This window comes from Erithacus rubecula, assembly GCF_903797595.1.
Source record: "Erithacus rubecula genome assembly, chromosome: 1".
Classification (NCBI taxonomy): domain Eukaryota; kingdom Metazoa; phylum Chordata; class Aves; order Passeriformes; family Muscicapidae; genus Erithacus; species Erithacus rubecula.
The window spans coordinates 63,014,676-63,042,199 of NC_136658.1; the positions used below are offsets into that span (position 1 = coordinate 63,014,676).

The following is a 27,524-nucleotide window of genomic DNA, read 5'->3' on the forward strand; positions in this document are numbered from 1 at the left end:
TACTAAGTAATTTGAGAAATAAACTAAAAAGAAGACCAAAGGAGAACATAAAAACCTGACACACTACAACTAAATTTCCTAGCTATTTTTTCAGACTGCATTCAGGGAATCATGGGGGCTTTGAGCATTAAAAAGAGCAGATGAAAATTGATAACCTGCATTTATTACTTAAATCTTATTAGCAAAATTGTAAACCCCTCATTTTTTAGTAGTGGTAGCAAAATCATATCTACAATAGAACATTATGATACATTTATTAGAATGTATTAAAATAAGAACACAGCCAACAATTCAAAAGGACTCTAAGCCTAATTCATCCTTTTAAAGATACAGTAGTCACATTATAAGCAAGCAAGTATCAGAAAGCATTTGTCATTTAAGAGAGAAATACTTAACAAGACAAGATCAATCACAGTAAATAAAATGCTGCAAAACATGCATCTAACCTCTTTGCTCTTTGCTACTTCTGCAATAGCAGCTGTTCTCTGCTTTTCAAATTCATCATTGTCTGCAACAGTTTTCACAGTATTTGTCATCTGCAGAGTCTTTCTGCGATCAAGGTCTCTGCTATCCACTTGCACATAAGATGCGCATTTCTGAAAACGCAAAAGAAATCTTAAATGAATTCTTAATTAGCTTTTAATTCTTCTGCCTGCTCTCATTTGAAAAAAAGACCCACCCAAGTTTTATTCCATTAGAGTAGCAGACCCTCAGGTAAAGGATATGATCATGTAGATAAGACTTTGTGATGTAATCATGATGATTCTTGGAAATCCACTGATCCTTGCCAAATTCTTTGGCAATTAAGAAGGAATTGCATTAGTGCCTACATGATCTTACCAGCAAAATCAAAGGCTCTACACACTAAATAAAGTTAAGTTTGAAACTGGGAGGAAAAATGCTACTAGAAACTGGAAAAAAAAAGGAGACTGCATTAACACAGTTTGGGGTTTTTTTTAAAAGACACAATTTTTCTATCTAAGTTATCAAGATCTAAGGTGTTTTGATAGCCTTTACCTAACTGAAACAAAGTACCTAGATATCATAATACAGGTACTTTTATGAAGTGACAAAAAGAAGTACACTATACCTGCCCAAAAGGTACAAATGGAGGAGGGCCACCTTCTGTTCCAATGTTACTCCTATTGTGTTTTGCCAAACTCTGTAAAAGAAAATTGATAATTAATAAATTGCAAACAGAAACCAGATTGTATGATAAACGTTTCTAATTCAGAAAGTATATGAAACTTGCAAGATGGATATTTTGAGCAGAAAAGAAACTCATATTTTTAAATCTAGGGTCACCTAAATTAAGAAGAGGGTTAGAGATGAGGCAGAGAAGCAAAGAAAACTATGGAATTTTGCATAAAGACTAAGGCAATACATAGAGCAAATGTAGAAAATTCAGTTATATAACAAATCCTACACTAATAGAACAAAGCAGCACACAAAGAGGCAGCAGATGTTTCTTCATACAATGTCCAATGAACTTGCTGCCAGTAGAGATTTGCAAAGGCACCGGTACCTTTAAAAAGGGATTGGACCAATTCAGCCTAGACAAGAGTAGGTTCAGGGGGACCTTATCAATCCTTCTGCACAATGGACACAGGCTCTTTTCAGTGGTGCCCAGTAAGATGGGCAGAACTGAAACATAGGAGATTCCCTCCATCACAAAACACTTTTTTGACTCTGAGGGTGACTGAGAAAGGGAGGCTAAGGAGTCCCCATCCTTAGAGATACTCAAAAGCTGCCAGGACACTGTCCTGGACAATTGGCTGTCTTGGACAAGGTGGCCTTGACTGAGTCAGATGATCTCCATCCTCAACCATTCTGTGAAATTCATTATCCCATGCATAAGCAAACACAGAGAGGATTAATCAGAATTGTATCCCCTGATATAATATAGCAATACTGTATGCCAAGGCTGTATAAGCACTCAGACTGTGATCTCTCCCTAAAAACAATCTCATTTTTGCCACTGCTGGAAACAAAATGCTGTGCTATTAGGAAAAAAAAAAAGAACAGTTCCTTAATGCTGTTAAAATGCACCAAAATTGCATTTCCTATAATGTATCTCTTTTCTTATCTTCATTTTTCACTGCCCTCTTTGCTCTATGGACATTCAGGCAAACAAACACTCTGTTGAGAGAGACAGCCTTAATTACTTAAGGCTATATATGACATTTACCTATATATTTATTACCCTGACGTAGAACTGATTTAAATACATCATGTGAGAAACAGGGTATAAACACAAATAAGCTTTAAACCACAATCATGGAATTTCTTAAACTAAGTAATAGATTAATTTAGCTTATACATACCCAAATTAAAACTTTTGGTCCACTCCTTTCAAGTTAACTGCTTTCATTCAGGAGCCAAAGACTGTTTTCTAAATCATTTATAGTTATTAATTCCTTTTAAATTTGGAAAAAAAAAATCCTTTTTGCCTTGGAGCAAAAAACACTGATAAAATATTCAATAAATTATTTTTAAAAAGCACTTAGAAGTGCACTAATCATAAAATTTTTCTGCTTTAGTTTCAATCAGTTCACTTAAAATGTTGCCTTAGAAATATAAGCTAACCAAGGACTGATCACTGCAGCATGCTCACACCTCCCTGTACCTATTAACTGAAGCAGCAGAGTACAACAGTGATTTCATGGTCAAGCCACTTCACTTCCCAAGAGCAGGCACTCCAGGTGCAATAAACCCTTATTCTGGCACTGGTATTTGCTTGCTTGTTTGTACATAGAGAAATGCAGGCAATTTTGGAATGAACTCCCACACTGAATCAGATTATAATTTAAAGAAATTATTATATGCTAGACAAGAACCCAGGCATCAGAATAATTCCTCATGTCCTATAATCAGGAAGACCATGCTGAATTTACATTTTCTTCTTTCTTTCCCAAATCAGAATCAAGAAATCACATAGAAGAAAAAGATTGTTCAATCTACTGCTAAAATGTGCAATTGGGCAAATGGCAAAAAAGCCCTTAAAAACTGAGAGCCTGTTGACCTACACGAATTTTGAATCACAACAACTTATTGCATAAAACTGTGATCCATAATGAAAGAATTCTAATGATCTAATAGTAAAAAGCCCTGATAGCTTCTTCTCAAGGAGCATTCTCTGCTGAGAAGTGAGAGCAGCTGCTTTAGAAACCAAGCTTCACCAAATAAAAAAGCAAACTGGTAACACACACACAATCTTTTTTAACTTAAAATTAAATTTCCTCATAACTCAGCAGTAAGCATCACTTACAATAAACTTTGTTATATATGCATTTTGTGATCCTCTTTTACTTATTTTGCTCTATTTGCATCATGACACTAAATCATATTTCCTAGAGAATCTCTTAAGAAACTAAGGTTTACAATATGAGATCACTAGATATTATGTACTATTGTACCCTCACCTTTCTTTACACATGTATTTTGAAGTATACATTTTCCCATTAGGTAATCTCAATATTTAGCTTCACCGTCACCAAAACAGAAAAATCTTTAAGTATACCAGAAAGCTTTACTTTTAGATGATCTGTAATTCCAAGTGTTAAAAATTTAAGTCCCTGCCAAACAGTCTCACCAATCACCTTAGGAGATTTGCTTCAGACTTCACTTACATATTGTCTGGTGTTTTGTTTGATAGCAATACAAAATACTGTTCCCTCATAAGAAGGGTATCAGCAGTACCTTACAGATACTGCTCCTTCATGTTTGGAACATCAGTCACCATCAGATCATGAGGAACACCACAAAGCAATAATTATTTGGAACTGTATTTTTTCCTAAAATGTCCACAACACTTCACCTTATATTTTCAAATAGTTTAGACAAAAAATAAAAAAATCCCTCAGTAACAGTCTCATTTACTCCTTCCTTATTTATTTACTGTCATTTAAATAGGGATACTTAAAAAGACCTGAATTTTCAAAGCAAGAATTTACTTGATAATAAAATTAAATGCTACAAGGAAGAGCACATTTATTCCTCATGCAGTGTGATAATACTGCATTCATTCCACATATGCTGCATTGTAGTATGAGTCTTTTATTACTAAAACTTGATTCCTCCTGAATGCAATTTCAAACACTGTTCTGAATGGAGCAAAACAGTAATACAACTGAACAAGCAGAAGCTGACAAGTAGGTGCAAGGGCAATACCTTAAGACAGGATAAACAACGTTCATTCTGAAGTTTCATAATGTTATTTGGCTTAACACTAACTTCATGTTAAGAATAAAACCCCCTTAATTTCATCATCTACACATGAAGCCAAATTATCACATCTCAGACCTTCTAGTGGAGAGAAAATATAAAACTGCCTTTAAAAATAAAAAACTGGCTTCAAAACAAGTACTTTGAAACAGTTTTATGTCTTTTTATGCAAAAACAATTCGGCATTTTATTTAAGCTTCTGTGCCAAGATTAGAAAAGGATTGGCAATATCCTTATCACCTCTCAGATATTTTAGCAATTATGCTTATTTGTCAGCTGTACTCTTCTACAAACTTTTCTGAAGAAGATAGAAGCATCAAGTTCATAGGGAAACTGCTAACCATGTAGCATCTGGCTTCTACAGATTTGTCTGAACCCTATCTGTCTAGCTGTCAGTCTAGATATAGAATTGGAACTACAATTTCCAGTGGTCATGGTTCACCTGTCCAAACTGATTCCTTGTCACTTACATCTCTTCTGACATGGCAACATTCATGTGCTGTGAGCTGGTCAACAAGAAAAAGAAAACAATACTATGGCAAACTCCAAATGTTTGAGAATTAGAGTGCGGAGCAGATAGTAGCTGGCAATAGTTCATTTTCTGTATCTTACCAGAGCAAATCAGTAATGGTTATCGCTTTGTTAAACATATTGCATACAGCCAAGAGAACTGGCTAACAAGTGCTGAAAGTTGTAGTCAGCAGCATGCCTTTGGTTATTAAATGCTTTGCTTTTTTTTATTTACATATATAGAATCTGTTCCAAGCTATTTCTGGACACTGATTTCAAAAACCAATTAAGTATAAAGCAAAACTTACCTGTTGAAGTCCAGGTAGAAGAAATATGAAAACAGACTGTCTAAAATGTCACCAAGAAAGCAAACCAGCTCTATTCTTGTCTTGTGAATTGCACAGCACTATCAAGAACATGTTAGCTCTACGTTCTCACTTCTGCCCCATCTACCTTAAAAGTCAGTGTTTTTTAACTGAAGAGAGAACTCGGAAGACTTAATACTAAGTAAGAATAAAAATCTTAAAATGGGATGTTTCTGCTGTTGGCCCCAGAACCTTTTTTATTTTGAAATCTTCATTTAAAACCAGGAATGCCTTTGTGCTTTAAAAACCCCCTTTATTTTCAGCTATAAAAGCTGAAAGATGCCAAACAGAATTTGCTGGAATGCATAATTCTAAAATTCAAACTTATTTTGGCCCAGTTTGCCAAAATCTATTAAGTGCAACCAAATACCAAAGAAGGCTAGTTCTAACAAAAATTACTGATCCCAACTTAGCAGGAGCAACAATAAAATGAGTACTTCATACAGAACTAACCATCATGTTCATAAGTAGCTACTCTGTTTCAGAGATATGGATGCAAAAATAACAGAGATTTGCATGGTTGTAGTAGTGATAACTAATCTGTCAAGTATCTGGGAATAATGGTAGTAGGGTCACAACTCCTGCTCTAGGAACTTCCACCTGTTAGTGAGAAAATAAATGAAAAAATATTCCTGCAGCCACTTTTGTTCTACTGTGACAGAAAGCAAATACATATTTACACCTTTTTGGAAGAATTTTAAATCTCCAATTTCACTTCATAACCACAATTTACCTTAAGTACTGATGATATATGGAACACAGGGCTCGTACCAAAGGTTACCAACTTCAATGCTTTCTGTACATTTATTCTATTATTTTTGCCTCAAAAAGACAGTCTGCAGACAGCAACTGTAAAAGGCAGAATTCCATAGTATTTTGGTACCAAACACACACACTGTTTAAGAAAGCAACCACCCATGACTATTTATCAAAGTAGATGTAATATGTTTGACTAATGCTTTCAATCCCTGCAGAAAGGAATCAGTTCCCATGCAAAGATCACTTGTAATTTTTTAATTTGCAACATCATACATAAGACATACTTACATACATTTGGCTGTAGCCCTAACACTATTTGGACAGTACAGTTCTAAAAGCTTATTATACAAAAGTTCACAGTAAACAGAATAAGCTTGCCATTCTTAAATGCAATATGCAACTTGTAAGACAAGCATTTCTAGTGGTGTTACCTCACCCTTTGTAATTCCCACTTTTCTATAAGATGCTCCACTTCACCTCCAAGAACTGTTGTGTTACTGTCATCCAACAGCAAGAATCCATTTCTCACTTCAACAATTCCTGAAAGCTTAATTTTTGTTCCAGGTGGAGTGTTCAGGCTAGAGGTAGAAACAAAGTAAAAAAATTCAAATACATTTATTAAATTCTGCCACAAAGAAACATATAAAAAACTACTCTTATTATAATTCCAACATTTTCATACGCCATGATAAAAGAATAGCATCAAAAAGCACAATACTCTTCTCAATAGTTTTACAGGAACACTTCCCACCTGTTATACGAAAATGCCATACTGCAAATTAGATTCTAACAAAGATGAATATTAGCAAATTGCCTGTTTGCTTAATATCCAATTTCATAATACCAAACTAAGGATAGGATTTGTTTTGACTATCAGATTATATACTGGCTTTGAGGCACATTCCTCATATTCACAGTTAATATCATTTTTTTAATACATTTACCTTAGTAGATGCATAGATTGGTTAGAAAGGAACCTTTCTACACATTGCTAAGAGCTAGGACTGTACTAGAATAAATATAAAAACCAAGCATCTTCTAGTGCTTCTCCTCTCAGTACCCTAGAATTCAAAAACATGAGTATTTTCTGTCACCAGCTTGCACACAGACCCACCTTTTCTTCTCATGTGAATCTACCCTAGGAAAAGCAATGATAGAAGCATAAAAGAATCATGTATTTCCAACATGTAATTGAGAGATATAACAAGCAGTGCAATCTGGAAACTGCTTCTTCTTGTGAGAAACAGGACACAGCCAGTTAAAACCTTTCAACTGAAAGACAACAATCTCTTTAAAATATGGTAGAGATACTGTTGCAATCACACACCCACAACACATGGTGAGGAACATTCATAGTGGAGTTAGACAATTACAGTACCAGAGGCATTTAACCTTACCAACGTTAATGGATTACTGGATTGTCCTGATAAAGTCAAAGAAAATTAGATAAAAAAAATAGACATGAAAGAATTACAGGAAAAAAATTAGACAAGGGGAAGGGGTAAATTGAAACCAAAGTCAAGAAAAACCTATAATTTAAAATAAAATTGTGATTCGTATTTATTTAACGTAACACTATGTACTGAAACAGTATATAATTGCAGTTTAATAGTCCAACATCAAACCTGAAACAATTACATATAACAATAATTAAATCTTTAAATATTACATAAAAAGAAGAGCTCACAACACTAGAGTGGTGAGTTCTCTAACATTTTGAGATTTTACCAAAAAGCTTTCAAATTATGCCTTGTATTGGGTGTTCATCTTTAAATACTGTGTGATCTAGAATCTACTTACATAGGAGTCTGTTTGCTTTCCTTTATTGCTCTCTTTATATTCACATTGGAATATGATATCCTTACTTCTGCTGGCTCAAGCTAAAATTAAAATACCATTAAATGTTCTGACAGCATCACTCTAAACTGCAAGCTGGCTCCTGCCCAGAAGAACCAGTTTAACAGTAGAAGATGACATTCAAAATTTAAGTATATATCTATAACTGTTGCAGCTAACAGAGAAAGACAGAATAAGAAGGGTTTTTTTTTTAAATCAAAGTTATCTGAACTAGAAGAGTGCAAAGCACACCATGACTCTGTCGACTAAACACAGAGATTGTTTTCAGCATCCCAGAACCAAACACACAAAACATCCCCATGTTCAGCAGTAATTAGCTCTCTTACCCTTCACTTTTCACTGAAGAAATATCCAAGTTAAAGGCTTGCCCATGGTTAAGCAGCATTAGTTGCACTGGACTGTCAAGCTGTGGCACTCTTACTACAAAGGCAAGGCAAAACATCTGCCACTGCTATAAACTGGAATTTGGCCCAAGTTTACACACAGCCCCAAAATGCTGTGTGTTGTGAAACTACAACTCAGTAGATGGCTGTAAAAATCCACTTTCTTCCATTATGTGGCTCAGCATAAACAAAACTCTAAATTACATTCATATACACATTTGTATGCTGAATTTAAATTTCTCCTTATATACAAATCCAAGAAAGAAGCCTCTTTTGTCAAACAAATTTTTTTAATAAATTAATAAGGATACTTCCACTATGTCAAGGACATCTATATATCAAAGGAAAACATGAAAAAGAAAGTTGTTCACCTTATTTTTGACATGCTACTGTATTCTATAGCTGTGCAGCTTGTGTGTCCATCAGTCATCTGTAAACGTAACATTCTGGGAGCAGCCTGAGATTCTTCATTATCCTTTGGTGCAGCAACATTGCGAATTTTCTGTATTTGCAGGACACATGGCCCTTCCAGCTAGATAAGTCAAACAGAAAAGACAAAAGTGTTAACACTGTTAAGCAAACACACTGCAGTATCTAGACACACCAAGAGATGCCCCCAGGCAGAGAAAAGTGTAATTTGATCAGGCAGTCATGTTGAATTTCTATCACTCATGTACTCTGTGTTCTAAAGCATAATAAAGATGGCTTTTTCAGAGAAACAGTTGAAATGTTTCACATCTCTCTTAGGTATCAATTATAAAAAATAAGTGAATGAAAACATTTGAGGAGGCAAACAAACAAAAACACAGATACTGTCACTTCGAACATAGTATGGAGTCCAGATAAGATTTCACTACAGGGTGTCATTGACAAAGTCTTCCAAAGAACATGAAAACAGCTTAGAAGACTGTTTCAATCAAGAGGAAATTTCAAACACAACTGCTCTGCATCAACCAACTAGAAACAGCTTCTTTGATATAACAAACTGAAGAGACATCACTTGTCCATTGATTATGTAAAAATGGATACCCTACTACACACACCACAATCTGTGTTACAAAAAATAAAAATAATAACTAAAAATCAATCAAACAAAAAACCCAAAAAACCCCAAAACCCCCCAAAAAGCAACAAAAAAGCCACACACCCCCTAAAGGAATACACCACAAATAAAACCCACCAAAATAAAGCTAAATAAAAACCCACCTAAAAAATCCAAGCCCAAACCAACTACCTAAACCATTTAAGGTATTTCAGCTATAGCTAAGTAATTTTAATTTCTCTGAAAAAAAAATTCTCTGTGGCTGCTCAACTGATCTCTAGCTCCTAAATGACAGTGAAAAGATGAAGAAGTGCACAGTTCACCAGCTTCTAACCTTGAAGAAACTGAATAGTTAAGCAAAAGAACACAAAACGAGAGCAGATAACCAGTAGTATATATAAAAAAAAAAAAAAAAAAAAAAAGATAAATTAATAAATAAGAAGACAGGAGCACAACAATTTTACTTTGACAGAAGCAGAAGATCTGATGTAGCAACCACTCTCACTGAAAGAGGCTTTTTAAAATGCAGATCAGTTTTAACTGGAACAAGAAATCTGATCATCATTTAAAAAAAAATAAAAAAGGCTGTAGGAAAGAAAAGTCCACAATCAAAAAAACAATGAAACACAAATTGGGAAGCATATGAGTAATCTTTAACAGGAACTAAACTGGTGGCATCTCACGTTTTGAACTGCTTACCATCAACTTGCCAGTACTCAGAAAGGAACTCCGAGATCACACCTTAAAACCTTTCTGAATACTTCCTCTGCAGTTAATGCTTCCATTGTAGCGATACAAGTTCTCAAAAGAAAACCAGTAACACCTTAAAATTTAACACCCATTAAATTACAGGTTGTAACATTATAGTCTTCACACTTTAATTCCTTCAAAAATGCTTAACATATCTTGATGGTACATAGTCATCTAGATGGAAATGGGAAGATTCAGCTTTTCCAAATCCTATGCAAAGTGGCCATCTTGTGGTTAATGCTGGTAATTTTGATTTTTTTTAAACCCATATAAAACACAGATATTAAATGAGTGAGTGAAACAGTTCTGTGTATTACTGACTGAAGTTGATAACCATCTATAATGGTTAAATATCTATGATTCATAACAGGCATCTCTCAGCTATTAAAATAGGCAAATAATTGCATAAAAAGCTAATTTTTAAAGTTATTTTCTATGGAAGATGGAAATACATCATAAGTTCTCAAGATATAGATAAATAATAATGATATTAATCTTGGATGAGATGAACAATAGTAGCACATAATTGCTATTCTCCACTGAAACATTTCTGAACAACAAACTACTTTCTTTGGAGAGATTATACCAAGAAGTTGTTCCTCTCCCATAAAGCAAGTATTCTTTTTTTGCAAACACATAGCACTATAAAATAAAGTATTTGCAGACATTGAAAGCTAAACTGAAGTGTAGATTAATGAGTCAGATTTGCTTTATGTTACTCAAAAAAAGGTAGTTAAGAAACCAAGGATTCAGCATACTATCAAGCTAAAAATTATAAACAGGAGTCCTTCTGAAGCAGATTTTTTTTTTCTGTATAATTCTTTCCAAAACCAAAAGTATTATCATCCTCCAGGAAATGGCTTGCAAGTGTGTGGTTTGGGATTTTTTTCCTAAAGATCTGTGACTATAGATTACATTAATAAAACCCTTCCCATAACATTAGTTTAGTAAGTAATATGCTGCATGCATAGACTCCTGCCTAGCTAAAATCCATGATCCTGCAATGGACTCTCTCTCAAGTGTGCTTTGCAAAACAGCAATAATGTCTGTGCTTTTTTTTCCAGTAGTAGTCTGTGCTTGCAGTAGTGACCACTCAATTTAGACAATAAACAAATCCAAGCAGCTCTTAACAGACTCTCTCAACAATCAATCTCACTTTCTTAAAACAAACCCACCTTAACTTACACTATCCAAATTTCAATAGTAAAGAAATATATTTCCTCAGAACTTCCACACCAGTAATAGACTGTCAATATTTGAAGTAAGGAATAAAGAACTGAAGTGAGAACCACTGCTAGGTTTAAAATAAAACTCCTTCATTTTTCCACTCTCTGAATTGCATGTAAGGAACAAAACAGGAAGGGTGTACTGATGGGTACAAATTTCATTTTTACTTAAACACATTAAAATCTAGCACACTCAAGTTTCAAGTATAATACTCTTCTCTAGCACATAAAGTGTTACACCATCTAATATGTTTTATTCACATAACCTGCAGGATACACAGCCATAAGAAAATTACATAAAGTGCATAGCTATAGCCATGAACAACAGTAGGCAGGTAACACAGCATTAACATGTATCATTGTGTATTAGAATCAAACCGGTACTTTGATGGATTTCTGACCCCTTTGTTGCCATCTCAGGATAATGAGGGGAAAAAATGAAATTCTGATACAATGTCAAGACCAAATAAGTTAAATTACTTTTCAGCAACAAATTAAGTTGCTAAGGTTGTCCAGGTTCTTATTGAAGCATTTCAAAGTTGTGAAATAAAAACCAAAACTCCTCTTTTGTGGAGCTTATGTACCTATATTTAGACTATAATATATTCAAACATTGGGAGCCTTTGTATGTGAAGTAATGACAAGACCAGACTAAAGTGCCATCCTGTCATCACACAGAAATCACAGAATACAGAAAAGTGAAGTAAAAATATTGTCTACCTTTTCCACCTTTCCACCATTGATGTCACTGGGGAGGAATTTCTTGCCAATCGTTCTTAAATCTGTCTGAAATGATTACAGAAGACAAGAAAATATTAACTTAAAATATGCACTTAAAAAACCAAACAAAAAACATAAAATAGTAAAAAAAGAATTTTTTCCATAATGACAACTATTTATTACAGAAATCCACTCCTGTGTGTGATAAAATATTCAACAACTCAAGAGTTTACAAAATAAATCCTTTTGCTTTTGAAATTATATTCTTGTTTTTAGCACATTTTCAACGTTGATTAACATGCTTTTAAATAGACAAAACAAAATGACTATGCCATGTTTAATGGTTAAACACAACTGTGAGGTTTAATAGAGGTAAAACATCTTTCTTTGCTCTCCATCTCGCGCTTTAAGTATTTTTAGTTTGAGCCTTTTTATATGCATAAATCCTTACTTATTCTGACCATAACTCTTTCAACAGAAAACATACTAAATGTAATTGATACAAGAACTTCAACAATATTTTGTCATTAATACATGTCAATGGCCTACGGTTTTGGCACCCTGATCTAGAACTGTGCAGGACTGTATTTTTGTATCTGAAATATTGCAAACAATTTACTTATTCTGGTTTTCAGTGAGAAACACTGGTAAGTTAAAAATAAAAAAAAACAATCATAAGAATGCACCTTCAGTACATTTACTGAGTATCTACAGAGGGAATAAATGCCCAATCCTCCCTCTGTTGCACAAGATAGCCAGGTAATGATAAGGAAGCACATTCAGTTCTTCAACATGAGCACATCTGAGGAAACTCATCTGCCAGTTGTGTGTCTCTGAAGAGCACACAGGCTCCTATAAACTACTCCTGTGTGTTCCATATCCATATCATAGAATGGTTTGGGTTGAAAGGGACCTTAAAGAACATCTAGTTCCAACTCCTCTCCTATGGACAGAGTACACTAAGACCATATTGCTCAGAGTCCATCCAAAACATTTCCAGGGATGGGGCATCCATGAATTCTCTGAGCAATCTGTTCCAGTGCCTCACTGGCCACACAGTAAAGAATTTCCCCCTACTATCTAGTCTAGACCTACTCTCCGATTGAAGCCATTCTTCCTTGTCCTTTTACCATGTGCCCTTGTAAAAAGTCTCTCTCTCCATCTCATAAACTTTCTTCAGGCCCTGGAAGGCCACAATTAGGTCTCATCTAAACCTTCTCTTTTCCAGGCTGAACCTTCCCAATTCTCCCAACCTTTCCTCACAGGAGAGCTGTTCCATCTCTTGATCTGGTGCTCCAATTCTGAACTTGCTTCAACAGGTCCCTGTCCTTCCTGTGCAGGCACCCCAGAGCTGATGCAGCACTGCAGGTGGGTCTCACAGAGCAGAGCAGAGGGGCAGAATCCCCTCCCTCCCCTGCTGCCCACTGCTCTGGATGCAGCCCAGGACAGGTTTGACTTTCTGGGCTGTGAGTGCCCAGGGCTGGGTCATGTCCAGCCCCTCATCCACCAGCACCCCCAAGTGCTCAGCAGGGCTGCTCTGATCTGCTCATCCCCCAGCCTGTGCTGACACCAGGGACTGCCCTGACCCAGGTGCAGCACCTTGCACTTGGTCTCGTTAAACCTCACCAGATCCCCATGCACCCACATCTTGAGCTTGCCCAGGTCCCTCTGGATGGCATCCTGCCTTTCAGGTGTGCCAACTGCACTGTTCAGCTTGGTGACATCTGCTAATTTGCTGAGGATGTGCTTGGTCCCTTCATCTGTGTCATTAATGAAGCTATTTAGTAACATTGGTCCCAATACACATACCTAAGTGACACTTGTCACTGATGGCCATTGGGACTCTGAGCCATTGACCACTACCCCCTGGATGGGACTGTCCAACTACTTTCTTATGCCTCTAACAGTCTATTCATTAAATCCATCTTTCTCCAGTTAAGAAAAAAGACTCAAGGACTCTGTCAAAGGCTTTACAGAAGACCAGATAAATGACATCTGTATCCCTTCCACTGTCACCCAATCACAGAAGGCCACTGAGTAGCTCAGGAAGAACTTGCTCTTGCTGAAGTCTCCAACTTTGCAATCAGAGCAGCAGGAAGGGCACAGAGCTTTTACAAATTCCTTTTAACTTCTTAGACAAAAGAAAAACATTTGAAGGACTGAAGATACATTTTTGTCTACTTCATACATATTTAAGCAATTCTCACACACACACACACACACACACACGAAAAAGGTTAAAGAGGTCAGCTGACTCCTTGATTTCTTCTGCCTGAAAACCGCCTCTAGCAGTCAAGGAAGAATTTGTAACAAGTGGAATATAAATTCACTCTTATCCTGCCATTAAAGACACACTGCTACTCTCTACTTACTCAACAGACAAGTTAATCTTCTGGGCTAAACAAAAACAACTGACTTTATGATAAAAAGTAATAAGCCATTAATTCTGGCTTTGGAGTACTTGTGCAGCATTTCTGGTTTATTTTTATTATCTCTCAAACAAACCTGAAATAACCACACAGGCACAAATGTGCCAGTACTTGTTCCAGACACAATTACATGCAGGGTAATACCCAGCAACTCACAAGTATTTTATTTGGGTTTTGTATGAAGCAGCAATGCATTCTCAAACATATGGGCATGCTGCTCTGGTCCAGAAATCAAATGCTTGCTTTCTGCATGTTTTGTATTACATTCTTGGTATCTTTGCACTATAATTTTGCTTTAATTCTTTTCATATTCCTTACATGAACTGGTGCTTGCATACATGAGTGACTGAACATATGCTTTAAGAGTAAGTGAAAGGAGCAGAGGAGACACTCTTTTTAAGAGTATCATCTAAAACAATCTAGTGGTTGAATCTTGAGGGTGGACAAAATAATCAACAAGTCTCATATAATTTCATTATATTATTATTTATAATTTCGTCAAGGCAGAATACTTTTCTCTTAAGTACCTGACAACATTGTCTTCCCCCGTGAAACTACATATTGTTGTTATAAAGTGTATATTAAACCATATAAAGCACAGTTTATATTAAACCATTTAAACATCTGAGTATGGATTTAATAAAATGTGTTAAAATAACAAATACACTAATTAAGAAAGGCAGCAGACTTATTAATGTTTACCTACAATGTATATACTAGAATTCTAAAAAACAGGGATTCACATGCACACTTTTCTCATATCCTTAAAAATAGTATGGTCTATTGCTTCAAAGAGGTTGCTCTATCTTGTATAATCCTTGTTAATTTTTTGCCAAAATTATGACTACTAATCCAGATTTCTATAGTAAAGAAAAAAAAACGGATTTTAGTTACATAAATATGGAGACAACACTAGATATGTAGTCTGAATGTGCTTTAAGAAGTATTATGTCCAGAAGTCAAAGTAAGGCTATTTTATTCTTCCCAATAAACTTGTACCAAAATTTCATACTCATGTCATTACACAGCACTTCTGGTTGTATTACTGCTTGTAGTTTGACTTTAGTTTTACATTTCATAAACAAAAAAATACTTTCCTACTGATAAATCTATTAATTTTTTTCTCCTACAGGTTTTGCACTTTAGAATAGAGGTTGTTTCCAAATAAAACTCACAATCCATACAGGGAAGGAGAGAACTAAGTACTCCTCCATCCTTTACAGAAATCACACAGACAATAGTAAACTTAATTAGACACACAAACTTATGCTTGAGCCATTAGATCTATCATTTTTAGCATGATTTCTCAGAAAAAAACATTTTCACTACCATAACTTACATTAAGGGCAACCAGGATAATATCGTTTGTATTAACTTTTTCAGATGAACTTAAACAAGCTTCAATTCCTTCATCTGAAAGATACCTGTTAAAGGAAAAAAAAAAGAAAATTAGAATATCACATAATGAATCATTGAGACAAATATGTCTATGAGATTGTCTTTAGTTCCTTTGTACTGGTGAAGCATAGATGCAAAAATACTTGAAAAATTACTTAATGTAATCAGTTTCCTTACACTGATATGAGGTTAAGAAAAACATTTCTTCTTTCATAATTTCCAAACAGAAGAAAATTTTTAAAAATTCAAATAAATAAAAGTTGCACTTACAAAGTAATCAGAGCCATCACAAACAGGGCAATGCTGTGCTGCTCATGCCACCCCCCCCCTCCCAACAACAGGAAGAAGCATTTTCACTCATGCATTTGCACAAATCAAAACAATCGACTCCCATCTTGCTCAAAGCACAACCATATCTTGTATAGAGCAAGGCTGTACAGTTAATCCTTCAAGGGCTGGGGCACACAACACTACAATCCCATGAAATGTATTTTGGTTTCCTGGGCTACAAAGAAACTAATAAAAATGAAAGTGCTTTACAGTGTAGGAATAGTCAAACTATGGCAAAACATGTTAAATAAGAATAAAAATTCTCCTCCACAATCACATTTGGAAGAAGTATTTGCGACATTGATGGTGGTAGTGCGAGATCAGTATCTTTCTGCAAAAAATCTGTAAGAATACAATAAATTTGTTCATCTGAACTCTAAGTTTTAAATTGATTACCTGAATCCATTTTAAAGGGCTGACCTATTTTAACCTTCAAAAAACACTTCAAAAAAGGGTAATTTTGACTTGAGTGATCAGAAGATGTGACATTTGTTGCTCATTTTACCTACCCTAACCCATTTGCAGTTCCAGTTTTCAATTTTATGTAACTGGCAACCTGCCTTCTTCTGCACAGCTCTTCATTTTATTCAAATACATCACAGCAGCCATTAAATAACTGATAGACACCCAGTCTAAACACAGTCCTTCCTCAACACTCAAATAACTACTCACCAAGAAATCACTATTTCCCAAATAATAAAAGAATTATTTAAGAAACAAAGAGTAATATACACTAAAAAATCCTAAAAATAAATATTCCTGGGTGCTTCAAGAAATACTTCTTTTTGAAAAAATAACATGCACAGTGTAACATACAGACAAGGCAAAATACTTGAAGGGATGTACACCTGACAGACCTTTTCGATTCCAGCCCTGGTGACTTTAACATTGCCTTTTCCAGTCCTTCCTGTGCTCCCTTACCTGTTCACATCAGACACTGGGATCTAGCAAATCCTGAGTCTCTAGCCCATCATCACCAAAAAGATGAAAAGCCAATAATGAAACTATTCAGATGGCAAAAAAATGTCTATCTATATAGAAGCGTAAGAAGAAACAATCCTATTTTTTTTTTTTAATAAAAGGCAGGTGCTTGAGAAGAATAAGGTAGCAAAACGTGTTGGCTTGCATGGGAAAACAGGATTTCCCAGCTGAATAACTCTAAGTTTCAGTACTATGATATGGGAGATTTAGGCAACTCCTGTGCATTAGCAGATCTCATTAGCCGGAGTGAGAAGGTAAAGCAGAACATCATTCCCACTCTGTGCCAGGGGAAACAGAGACATCCAACACACTATCCTGCTCTCGAGGCTTCAACTGTGGCTTAATTACATCAACAGACTTCCTAGAAAGAGCAGTATCATAAACTCTACAAGTTTACCTTCTGCTGCCTTCAGCATAAAACTGCACATAAGTTGAACAGCAGGGGCTGTGGGAGTACAAAACCCATAAGATGAGTTTTTGACTGCTGGCTAAGTCATGGAAGGATTCTTCTTTTCTGCTCCAAATGCAAATGAAGTCACTCTTCATTGTATTAAAGCTAGAGGGACTGCATTTCTCTTACAGAGTTATTTAACCTGAGTACTTCAACATAAGTGCTACCATTTTCCAGCAAGAAAAATATATATGTTTTTAAAAAATATGTTTTTAAAGAATGAGTAAACAAGAATCTGACCTACAATTAAACTTTCTCTATGTAGGACAAGATTAATTCTGCTATTACAAAATTCACTGCCGAGTCATGTTTTACTTCACACTTCAAAGTGAAGACTGAACCACTGCTGTCAAAATAGCACTCTGGTTTAGTCAAAATTTTCAGTTTATAACTTTTTATATATAAAAAAATTATATATGAATTTTCTGTTTCATTTTACTCGTTATTTAGGAAAGCTTTTGAGGCAGAAGAATAAAGAGAAACTCATAGGAGAAGACCACTAATTTTTGGCTTGTGCTAATTTAAGCAACAGCACTTAGCAAAAACATTGCCTATCTGACCAAAATCTCTGTCAACCTCACAGAGACACCAATCACAAAATACCACTGGGGACATCTGTTAGGCTGAACTAAGCAAACATCAAAGCTTTTTAGCAAAAAACCTGATTGACTTGGTTATTGTAAGAGTTTTCAAAAAAAACAGATTCTCTGAATATCAATGTAGGAGGGATATTTCATAGTTTAGGGTTGGTTAATTTCGTTTTTATAGATGCTTATTACATGCAAGTATAAATTAGGTAAAAGCAAAATATCAGGATCAAAAGTACTTTCAAGAAAAAGATCAAATCAACAATTCTGTCAGCAGAATTTTGCTGAAGAACTTCAGCAGAGGAAAAAAAAGAGCTTTCTAGTAATGTGGCAGGTGCTGCTTCTGCGCAACAGGATGTAAAAGTATAGATTTAGTAAAAAATGGTCAGAAATTGGCCAGGAAGCAAACTGCAACCAGGAGACATTGTACACCAGACTTAGACAAAGTACAGATTTCTCCTGCTTTAACAGAAGCTTGAAACCAGTGTATATCAAGTCATCCTTTTCCATTTTGCCATTAAACATTCTTATACAGACTACTTCATATAGCAATGAGTACTCCAAACACATTTATGTTTTCTTAACAAACCTACAGAAACTTATTTTAAATAAATTATTTTATTTTCTCCTGTTTGTACAGTCTCCTATAAGAACTATCTAAGTTTTAGCTTAGGGTATTTCCTGCTACAGGCCCACAAATTATTTAATTTATTAAATTAATTAATATTAATATTAATTAATTTTATTTAATAAAATAAAAAGAAGTATTTTTATTAATTTCATTTTTAAATAAACGCATTTATACAGAAAAAATACATCTACCTTGCTCAAGTATGAAAGGGAGTTACAATAGACAAAGCTACCTCTTCAGATGGCATAATCCTTCCCCCCATACCATAAGGATTATTAAGCCCAAGCTTTTTCCAGACTGAAGGATTTGGAGTCCCTTTTTCTATCTGCTCTTAATGAGTGCATGCGATATGCTGAAGGTAGGTCATTTACAGCATAAGGCCACTCAATTCTTTGTTCTCTGTATTAGATCAAGGAAGAAAAAATAATCTGACACTGAACAAAACCAGAGACAATAAAAACCTATTCTGGAGTCAGAGAACAGCCTTGCAGCTCTGTGTCTCTATTATATTCACTCAACTGTCTCACATCATCTGCATTACCTGTTCTGCACATTTTGCAAAATACCATGACCTTAGATAACAAAAGGTGACCTACAGTGTGATCCTATTACATTAATGCAATACAATTCCTAATGAAGCAGATCACACTTCTGGAAATGCACATAAGTCCCCCAATTCCCAAGATCTACCTGGCTGTGCTGTACAAACAGTGTCTGTCAATTCTTGCCGCCCTCCACACCTCCATCCCAAGCTGTCCCCCCCAACCTTCCTTTATAAATCAAGGAGACACTGGGAATCACCTGGCACAGAAATGCTGCTGCCACCATCAACAAACTTCCCTTTTTTCCTTCTGTAAACAAACATTTCAGAATTAAGCACCTTTGCTTAACGTGAAGCAGCAAATAAAATAAATGGATGAGAAGCATAGTGAGCAGCAGTCGAGCTCCACAAAGCTCTCCAAGAAGTCCAAAGCAAGGCAGTGGTTGACCACTGAGATCTTACAATGACATAAAAAAAACCCCAACAACACACCCCATAACATAACATCCCACTATGAGGACTGGTAACCAGACTAAGATACACTAAAAGTACCTTTAGTTTCCAAGAAATAAAGCACTCACTACACTTCTTTCTTACATGTTTTAAAACAATCTTAAAAGTTACATACTGAAGTTATGAAAACAACTACATCAGATTTCAAGGGAATTTTAGTAACTAGTTCTGCAGGAGTCACACAGGGATTCTGTGGCCTTGGAACATTAATACAAATTAGAAGAGAAAAAAATAGAACAACAACAAAAAAAGTTTACAATCAAATGGGCATAAAACTTCCACAAATGGCTGAGATGGTTATTTGTGAAGCATTCTCAAGAGAATGGACATCAGAAGAGAAAGGAAAATAAATGTTTCTACTGCAATTCTTTTGCATTACGCTTGCTGAAACCTGAGGGATATCTCACCTATTCCTCCCCCCTACTCCAGCTCCATTTATCTGAGACATGAAGCAGTACAATCCTCTTAGCAACAGTTTTTATCACAAAAAAATCTCCTAGAAAGTACCTGCATTCCCACCTTCAAATGAGACATTAAAACAAAACCGCTAGTAATGAATCAGCATTTTCTACATGAACCATTCACATTTAAATCCAAATCTGCATTTTTTCCGACAAAATGTCCTCAAAAACCTTTTATGAAAAACAGATTTCAGTAACTATTCCTTTGGAATACACGAAAAAGGTATTACATCAGTGACAGGCAGAGCTGTTTTCCCACTGCTTCTTCATATCAAGTATAACATCAATGTAATAACTCACTTTTGTACATTATATGTGTGCATTCTCCTTTTTGGTATTTCCTACTGCTATGGAATATAACCATAGTACCAATCTTACCTATGCCTCTACTTATCTCGCATTATGTTCTGCTTTACTTCATAAAGAACAAATTACACCTGATGTGGCCTGAATAGGCAGATTTCTCTACTGCTACTCTATTACCTATGTCTGAAACACTGAAGAAATTGGCAGTATCAAAGCAAGATGCATTTTTTTGTCTGCTCTACACTATTGGATCAAACACTTCATCTGCAGACAAACACGCACGTGTATACATACACAAAAGAGAGAGCCTTATCCTATAATTAAATCCACCAGGTAAACAACTCTCCTAATAATATTTATTTTTCATGAGCAGCTTTCTTGAAAAGCATGTTTTCTCTCTTTGTAATTAACAGCTCACGCACAAACATAAATCTTTAATCTTCCATCCTTTTTCTATCAGATAATTTTTCTATAAATCCTCTATAATTTTCTTCTTCCATCTGTAGAATTAACATCTTATTAAGTAGAACCTTTCTTTAAGGAAAGAAGTAAATAAGGAAAATTAATATTAATAAATGTTTTATAAAATTTATCCATTTCAGATTCACAACTCTCCCAGAATCCATGTGACATTAGCAACAAAAACAAACTCCACTACTACTTCTAATTCAGTGCAGCCACACAAATCAAAATTTGAGTTTTGTAGTAAATTTTATATAGCTATTTTCACTTAGATATATTTGCCACAGAAGCAGCTTTATATAATCGTGCCCTAAAACAGTAAGGTTTTTAAATGAAAAAAAAAAAAAAATCGCAGAAAGCTTTTAATTTTTTTTTACTTGACAACAGAAGAGGGAACACTCGAAGCAATTAAGCAAAAAAGATCTCAAAAGACCGCAGTAGTACAACACCACCACTAGGTGTCAGTGTTGTTCCACAACACAAAAACTAATCTCCATACCAACTATTTTAAAAACTTGGGAGTTCCCTTAAAACGGCTTCAAAATGTTTTGCATTGAATTTCAGTTGTGTAAAGGAATTACATAAAATGTTAGAAATTTCACTGAGGGATTATCCACTACAGCTGCTTAAAAAAGAAAAACAAGCCACATTTTAAGACATTCTTATCCAAATTAGAAAATCAGATTTTCAAGAAAGTTTCTGTATCCTTTCACCTGCATAACTATTACTGGGAAGCATCTGACACTATTCTTCCCTTCAGGTTCTGAGCTTTTAGTTTAAAGAATTAAACGGGCAAAATTAGGATCAATTGTTCTTTATCCACAAGGCAAACATCTGCAAGAAATGACACAGATTCAAGTGGCATTCTCGGCAATTTTACTATTAATATTCTCACATCAAGAAATGCCTTTTTGTTTTGCAACTGTATTTAAAGATTTACTTCCTACATCTTGTTCCTGTCCTTTACATTTGGTGTATCTTCCTCTGTATTTTGCACACCAATGATTATTGCTATAAACTGTATTTTTGTTTTCCTATCACTTTTTCAATTTGTTAACAACACTGTGAACTCTGACCTGAGCACTCACAGCTCTGCAGTTTTAAGGAGCTTTATCTCATGTTTGAGCTTAGTAATTTGCACAGGGTTTTAATGATAGTATCAAATCAAGCATGACCTAGAAGGTGTTCTCATGTAGCCTCAGGTTTTGAGAGTGAACCATCCATAGCCATGCTTCCTAGCACAGTCAAACTACTTTTATAAGTGCTGTACAGGAACTTAATCTAAACTGTTTTCCTATTTTACTCCTTAGAGATGCAAATCCAAAATGTTAAAATAACAGAATGGCATGTATTGTATCACTATAAAGAATCCACTAAGTTTTAAAGAGACTTAAGCAAAAGCCAGTTTGAATCACCCAGAAAGTACACTGAGAAACAGAGAATTTTGGTTACAACTCAGTAAGTATTTAGATGAAGAGACATCAAGGTATTTAAGTCTGCCGTTAAAATATTACTGACATTTCTAAAACCATGGCACAGGCACTGCATCATCTCAGTTCCCCAGGCAGTTAAACTTGCATCTCAGCTACCTAATTTTCACTCTTGGGAATACACCACTTCCTTAAGTGCAGTCTCCAAGCCAAGCCAAGCTGAAACCCCAGAAAGGAACTCATAAAATATACATTCACAAGCTCATGTTCTCAGATGTTTAGCTGACAAAACTTAAGGCCTAAACCTTTCTCAGATGTCTATGACACTTGACTTTGAATAGAATCATGAACTAAGAAAGTCAATGTACTTTTAGAACAAACAGAACAGGTTGGAAATTCTCAGTGCCAAGGAAAAGCAGAAAAATCAAAATGAAAACTAACCCCAAAAGCAGAGTACTTAACACAAAGGCATAAACTTCTTCCTGGCTTACTTCTACCTGAAACTTTTAGTAGGAATGGGATAAAGACCAGTAATTTAGGAGCACCAGAGTTCTAAACATATGCACTATATAATAAGCACTACAAATATTATTTCACTGCATAAACAACAATAGTCCAGCAGCTGTCAGGGAGGCCAAACACAACACTCACTGTGCTTGTCCTTCAGGAACCTCCTGCTCCTCAACCAACCTATGGATTGATGTGGAGCCGCTTCCTTGCCCTCCTGCCAACACTAGGGCGGCAAAGAGCCCAGATGGAACTGCTCTCCTTAACCAGGAGCTTTCTCTGTCTCTCCTACGGTAACACTGGAGCAGAGAGCTGCCTTATCTCTGGGTCTGTAAGTCCTAAGACAGGATTTGGTGGTAAGGAGGTTTCTGCTTGATGTAAGAGACAGAGGGCACCTCAGCAATCCCTCAAGAGCTTCCAAGCCATATTTCCATTATGATTTTTTAGTCATCTTTATCACATCAGCCTCTTATCCATTTCCAAAGGACAAGGACTATTGGCATGCAAAAGCTAGAGTAAACAGTGATAGTTTTAGAATTCATCTTTTAATATGTTTGACATGCAAGGAGAACTGCAAGTCTGTTACTGGGTTAGCCTGACAGTCAGTAATTCTCACACCTCTCTAGACCCGCACATAACTCTTCTCTTTTTAACTACTAGAACTTGTATTATTTTGGGGTTCCCTAACAGCCTCTCTGAAATTACTCTGTTGCAAACATGAAGGATCAAAAGCAAGTTTTCAGCATACTCTTCATCAAGTTCTTGCACACAGAACACAATTTTTTTTTTTTTTTTTATTTGAATAGCTGCATTAGTGAAGTCTTTACAGTCACACCTCCCATAGTGTGATGTGTGCTCTTTTTAAGTCTGTTTTCTTCTATACAATTCCTACTGCTGGGAATACTTAAGAGTATGAGACTGGCAGCACATCTTTAACAAGTACTTCACAATAAAAATAAAAAGGAAAAGCTTGATTCTTGAACAAAACATAAATCTTGTTTACCTTTACAACCACATCATACATCTCTAATAACATCACCGTCAAAAAACTAACACTCCCTATTGCTCTTTTACAAATGCAATATACTTCATCCACCAAGAGTTTTACCTAAGCTATGTACACAAAACTAAAAAATAGAATCAACCTTCCTTTATAATTCAGTTCCCAACAGAAGAATCCAAATTAATCACTTGCAAAGCCCTGCCCAGAAAGAGTCAGAAATCCTAGAAACTGGAGAAAGTCTCATCACATATCTCAACAAGAAGCTGGTTTCAGGACAGCTACAGTTTTTCTACAAGCAGACAGCTGGGTAAGGGGAGAAATGCACATGGAAAAGCCTGGCTCAAACTGACAAGAAACTCCTAAGCAGGGCATTCTCTGAAAGGGCTGCACAGACAATGCATTTACTCCCTTATGCTTTCAAAAAGTTCAAATTAGATGGACTTCACTGAGTGACGTTCATATCTCCATTGGCATCTCTAAACAGGGTGAAAATTCACCGAAGGTCAGGAAAAAAGTTAAAAATTATTATCTCAAATCTACACATGATAGGTTTTTAAAACTCTGCTGCAATTTTAGGTCTTATTTGTGAGTTTTAAATACAGTTTTAAATTGCACTAGCAGCACTGTGAGTATATGCAAAAGTAACTACTATGTAAGTAAAGAGCCATTAAATTTTCCAATTTAAAACAACTGCAAAAGCTACTGATACTTTGACAGGTAATTTACATTCAGTTTTTTTCATATTAAAAATGGCAAAACCCAAAGTATTAGTTAGGAAGTAGGGAATGAAGGAGATTGAAAGGAAGAAAGCAAACAGAACTTCCCCCAAATAAAAGATGAAATCACCAGCTGCTTTGCATCAGTTCCAGAAGGAACTTCTGCCCATCTCACTCACTACTTTATTTCCACTTCTTGAGCCCTGCATTAACACAGCAGACATAGAGCATAACTTTCTCTGCTGGAAGTAACCAACCAAGTTCCATAATGCAGCCATAGTCATCAATCACATCGGAATGCAGGCACAGGAGTTAGTTATTTCACCACCATGTATGTAAGACGAGGAATGCCTGAGTCAAACTGAGATCGCTACTCTGCTCCCGTGGCTGCACACTCTTTTTATGGTGAAGATTAACAAGGCATACAGCTCTCCACCATATAGTTATACAAAGAATTTTTGAGCAAATAAGTAGGTTAAACAAGTAAAAGAAAAAAAATCAAAAGTCCAAGTCAAATCAGAAACTTTGACAATAACAAAAATATAATAATAAAAAATATATTTAAACAGTAAGGAATTATTAGTTCATAATGAAATAAGCATGGTTTCAGGTTTTTGTGACTTCCCAGAGTTGTATTCAAAGGTCATTATTACTGATGGCTTAGACAAACAGTTAAGAGGTAGTGAATTTCATATTTTAAACCAAAATATTAAAATATATTTTTCAAAGGGAAAAGGGAGGTTAATTACATCCAAATTACAACAAAACACAAAAAGAAGTCAGAAGAAAGACTAAACAAGATATTCTAGAGGATTAATTTGATAAAAGCTAATAATAAAGACATTTCAAAGCAGATAGAAGAATCCTGATGGGTGATAAGGATGACAAATGAATGAGTGTCAAAAGGACTAAAAAAGTTGTACTAAGTAAGTTGCTTTTCTTTGGGTTTTTGGTTGTTTTGGTTTTCTTCTCTTTTTATTCTTTCTACACTAAATTTCTACAAGGATTTGGAAGTTCTCCAAATAAAGTTCTTGTTCAAATACATATCCAAGCAAGTTTATCAAATTTACATTAGAATATAAAAGGCCTTAGAATATATACAGCAGTGGCAACAAACCCCACTAGGATTAGCAAATATTTAAGCAATAGCTCGGCAGGGGCCAAAATCCAGAACTGCTGACATGTTTTAAATGATCACCTCTACCAATAGAATGGAAAAAAATGAAACATCAGACATGGTGATCATATGAAATCCTAGGATTTACACACACCCATATGAGCAAACTGATATAAGCTATAACAAAGACTAGAATTTGTAACCTCCTGAGAACATTGTGAGCTTTAGGGGAAAGACAGTATTTCTGGCAGATGGAAGATGTCCCACCCACAGCTATTAGACTTCCCTGAAAGATGAAGAGAATGAGTGGAGAGCAAAAGGCTGCAAAGGAGGAGAGGGTACAAAGATTTGTTGAAATAGCTTTGGCAAGACCCTACACCAAAGCTTCTTAAAGAAAATGAATTAAGGCACAAGAAGAAAGAAGAATCGTTTCTCACGTACTAAAACATGGGAAAGGAAGGGTATGAACACAGTGGTCCCTCTTCTAGAGGATTAGTTAACACTGGATATGTTTCTCTGGTTTGCATAGAATACCACAAATTTTAAGGCAAAGGACAGGAGAGCAAGGTGGTAATTGGTGATGACTATACAGTTCTAGATTACACCCAAAATCTATAGTTTACTCTTCTCTGTGACCATAAGATAAGCCATCAGGTGAATTTCAGCATTAACAAACACAAAGCACTGCACAGTGAGAAGAAAAAAACCTTCATACAATGTGCACAGTAGTCCTGAGTTCTAATTTAATTGTCATTAATGAAAAACATGTAGTCATCCTGGACAGTAAGTCATGGCTCAGTAGCAGTCCAAATCACAAATACTAGGACCTGTTTTGAAAATAATACAAGACACAGTGTTATAAATCCAAGCACATAAAATAGTCACAAAGTAACATTGTTGCTGCATGTAACTTTCTATTATAAAAGATCAAGTTGCTCAATTTTTAACACAGTCTTCCACCACAGGTCACACTGTGCAGTACAGACTATCCTGACTAGTTGCAGGACTTCCATTCATAGAGTTCTTCCAAGATACAGCTAAGCAAAGCTACAGCTGATCTAAGGTCTTCTTGGAGCACAAGCTTTAATTAGGACAACTTTCAGAGATTTCTTAGAATCAAAATTTTTGTTATTTCAAGAACTCGATGCAATTTGCAACCCTTGACCATACTACATATTAACATATTACGTTTTAAGATGCAAAAACATAGGCTTAGTTTTAAAAATCCTTAAGTTATGCTGTCCTTGGTTAACACAATTTTTCCATGCTGGCTTTATATACTTACATTTATTTTTATTTCCACTGATTTAAAATCAACTGGAGCTATGGCACAATTTCATAGATTATGTTGTTGGCCCTTCAGGTCAGTGTTTCATTTGTATGCTTTTTCATACCCTAGATCAAAAGCTGTTTAGGTTCTATAAATTGAATTGGTGACCCTTCAGCAAATAACCTAATTAACATATACATTCTATATTTAATTACAAGAGAAATGTAAAGTCTGTTGCTAATAGTGGTAAAGAGAGACAAAGATGCAAAATCCCAGCTCAGAACACATTTAACACTCTGTGAGGTAGGCTTTCCATCCTTATGACAGCACGAAGTGCTGTTGTTTGCACTGCTGCTTCAGCATAGGTTCAGTGCATATGCTTTCAAATGTTACAATTCTTTTCTAGTGCAATGTCCCAGCTCACTGATCTTTATAAGACATACAGCAGACAGCTGATACCTGCGTGGCCTCTGTGTAACCAAGCTGATTATACAACAGATTAGATTCCTCAGCTTCTTATAAAAAGTCAGACAAGAATTAACCAACACCAGCTAT

General features: G+C 35.5%; 1 protein-coding gene across 3 annotated transcripts in view; it reads right to left on the minus strand.

The window, feature by feature from the left end:
* The window catches only part of TDRD3 (tudor domain containing 3), an 88,913-nt gene that overhangs the window by 31,742 nt on the left and 29,647 nt on the right, over positions 1–27,524 (minus strand). For 2 of the 3 annotated variants that reach the window (XM_079315048.1, XM_079315049.1), the window contains exons 2-7: positions 15,605–15,689; positions 11,837–11,902; positions 8,470–8,630; positions 6,295–6,436; positions 1,091–1,162; positions 447–596 (exon numbers count right to left, since the gene is read on the minus strand). In XM_079315048.1, coding sequence (XP_079171174.1) covers positions 447–596; positions 1,091–1,162; positions 6,295–6,436; positions 8,470–8,630; positions 11,837–11,902; positions 15,605–15,689 — 676 coding nt within the window. The remainder of the gene's footprint in view (positions 1–446; positions 597–1,090; positions 1,163–6,294; positions 6,437–8,469; positions 8,631–11,836; positions 11,903–15,604; positions 15,690–27,524) is intronic. The other variant, XM_079315050.1, reaches the window with a different exon arrangement.